This window comes from Sander lucioperca, chromosome 8, assembly GCF_008315115.2.
Source record: "Sander lucioperca isolate FBNREF2018 chromosome 8, SLUC_FBN_1.2, whole genome shotgun sequence".
Lineage (NCBI taxonomy): Eukaryota > Metazoa > Chordata > Actinopteri > Perciformes > Percidae > Sander > Sander lucioperca.
The window spans coordinates 41,374,788-41,377,383 of record NC_050180.1 but is presented as its reverse complement, the minus strand read 5'-3'; the positions used below and the strand labels follow the sequence as shown (position 1 = coordinate 41,377,383).

The window sequence follows — 2,596 nt, the reverse complement described above, 5'->3', positions numbered from 1 at the left end:
CATTTTTCTTTTGTTTACAGTAATTACAAATCTTAAAATCAAGTTCATAAAGTAATTTTCTTTGCATTCATTTGATTCCCAATCAAGATCCACTGGTAAAAATTGCTTTGGATTGTTAATATGGACTTAAAAACTGTTCTGAAATGCAAAATAATAGAATTTTAATCATGTGATAAAACATGCGATTAATCGTGATTAACTATAGAAATTCAGCGATTAAAATTTTTTTTATCGTTTGACAGCCCTAATAATAACTAATCCTGTAGTCATCAAGAGGCCAATTCATAATTTGAGAAAACTTAAGTGTATTTTATATTTAGACATTTTAAATATTAGTTAATCTATTTAATATTAAATCATATCTATATTATATGATTCACTCTTTAATAGCAGGATACTTTAATGTGATAAATGTCTCACTGATCACAGTCATTAATTGTCTGCATTTATGTCCTTGTCTGCAGTATGTTGACTTTGTTTAACGTCTCTCCACAGATGGAATCAGGCTTTCAGTTTACTTTGTTGCTCTGTTTGTCCATCGGACTGTCGACTCCATCTGTAAGTAAAAACTATGAAACTATTAATTTAAAAAACAACTCTGTGTTGCACATGCAGTATAATGCAGTGGTTTCCCAACCTGTAAGATTATGAGACAGTGATTAAATAATGTTACTAGTTTTAATGTAGGCTGAGTGCAAACTGTAAGCTGAAACATTAGATAAGTTTGTTCTGTGAAGCACTTTGGGCTGCATGTTGTATCAAAGGTGCTATATAAATAAAGTTGAGTTGAGTAGTCCTGTAATTAGACTGCTTGTGTTTAATACGTCTTTTTGTGATCACAGTGTTATGGACAAACCTCCTGCCCAGGTCAGTACAGTATCTCTGACTCGTTGCTCTGATTGTATTTGACTTGTTTGTTCATATAATGTTACGTAGGGGTTTGTATTGTTTGTTGTGTGTGTGTGTGTGTGTGTGTGTGTGTGTGTGTGTGTGTGTGTGTGTGTGTGTGTGCCTCCTTCCTCTCTTCTCCATGTTGGAGCTGGAGGCTGAAATAACAAAAGGAAAAGAAGAGGAAGTCGTGGGGTCTCCTCCCTCCTTTATCCAGGGAGCTGAGTGAGCACAAGCAATCAGCAACCAACCTGTATAAGAGAGGGAGGAGGCACACACACACAACAAAAAATGCAAACCCCTTTGAATCCAGAATTTAACTTTCTCTTTTTCCAACATTGTCTTGAAGGTTCCTGCCCTCCTGGTTGGACTCAGTTCGGCTCTCGCTGTTTCAGCTTCAACTTCCAGGGAAAGAGTTGGATCGATGCAGAGGTACAGCAGTTTTATCAGGACTGTCCTGACCTATATTTAGATTTCTAGTGGTGGTGTCCTCTAGTGGCCGTAGTAGTTCTGACGGGAGCAAAGCAGGAAGTAAGGTGACAAAGCATGAGGCCAAATGTCCTGGTAAGAAGGCAGGTTGGGGGTTGGGGGGGGGGGGGGATGGGTCAAACAAACACAGGACTTTAATTCGTAAAATAACTACCAAGGCCACTAGAGGGCGCCGCCACTACAAACCTAAATATGAGTCCTAACTGCTGTTTGAACAAACGAGTTATGGGAGCGTTTTTCAGGGGGGAACAGTCTCTAAAAGTACTTTTACCACAAAGTACAAATATTGTTATAGTAAAAGTCCTGCATTGTCCAAAAGTATGTAAGTATAAAAGTGTCCCCTGTGATTATAAAACTGCCCTGAGATCACATCTGTTAATAATAAGATATTAATAATAATAACTTACTTTGTCTGTCAAAGCACTTTGTAAACTCTGTTTTAAAAGGTGCTCTATAAATAAAGCTATTTATGTTTTTGTTTCTTTCTAAACATTTTCAACTGATTATATTGTCTCCACTAGATATTCTGCTTGTCCCTCGGTGGGAATCTGGCTTCGGTCCATTCAGAGAAGGAACATTCCTTGCTCAGAGACTTCATTAGGAGAGTGACCGGTGAAAACAAACTTTCCTGGATCGGAGGCTTTGACTCAGTGAAGGTGAGACTTTTATCATCACAGGAAGTGATGTCGCTCGTCTTTCGAGCTGTCGAGAAAATGAAATTTGATGAAAGAAAAACAGAACAGAAGAAGGAAAATTACTCCAAATGAAAATATAGAAAAAAAGAAGGATCCTCTTTTGATTTTCTTTGACTTTGACCCAATCTCTCTCCTCCAGGAGGGCGTGTGGATGTGGTCTGATGGATCTAAATTCGACTACAAACAGTGGGCTGCGGGGCAGCCTGACAACTACCTTGGGGAGCACTGTCTTCAGATGAACTATAACGGTAAAAAACAACAACATATAAAACATCTTGTCTTCTAAATAAACATGAAACTGGTAACACTTTATAATAACCATCATTAATAGATGGTGAATTTAGTAGTGTTGTAAATTAACAGTTTATTGTTACACATATTATATCCCTCATATACTATATTAGGTATCAGGTAATGATTAAAAATGTTGGTAAACCTTTAAGAAACCATTTTTAAAACATCTATAATCATTACATAGATAGATGGACCAGATATTCCTAACATTTTGTTAAGGGTTACGAGTT

General features: G+C 37.1%; 1 protein-coding gene across 1 annotated transcript; it reads left to right on the top strand.

The window, feature by feature from the left end:
• Positions 1-490: 490 nt before the first annotated feature.
• Positions 491-2,358, top strand: LOC118492930 (galactose-specific lectin nattectin-like). Its single transcript, XM_036004408.1, has 5 exons — positions 491-558; positions 843-867; positions 1,238-1,320; positions 1,899-2,033; positions 2,212-2,358. Exons 1-5 carry the CDS (start codon positions 496-498, stop codon positions 2,356-2,358), a joined length of 453 nt encoding a protein of 150 aa, XP_035860301.1. The 5' UTR covers positions 491-495.
• Positions 2,359-2,596: the final 238 nt, after the last annotated feature.

Bases quoted from the DNA above. Each gene is read 5' to 3' on its own strand.
- LOC118492930 (XM_036004408.1), top strand. From the start codon at position 496: ATGGAATCAGGCTTTCAGTTTACTTTGTTGCTCTGTTTGTCCATCGGA. The intron at 559-842 runs GTAAGTAAAAAC...TTGTGATCACAG, and splicing joins TCGGACTGTCGACTCCATCT to TGTTATGGACAAACCTCCTG. The intron at 868-1,237 runs GTCAGTACAGTA...ATTGTCTTGAAG, and splicing joins TGGACAAACCTCCTGCCCAG to GTTCCTGCCCTCCTGGTTGG.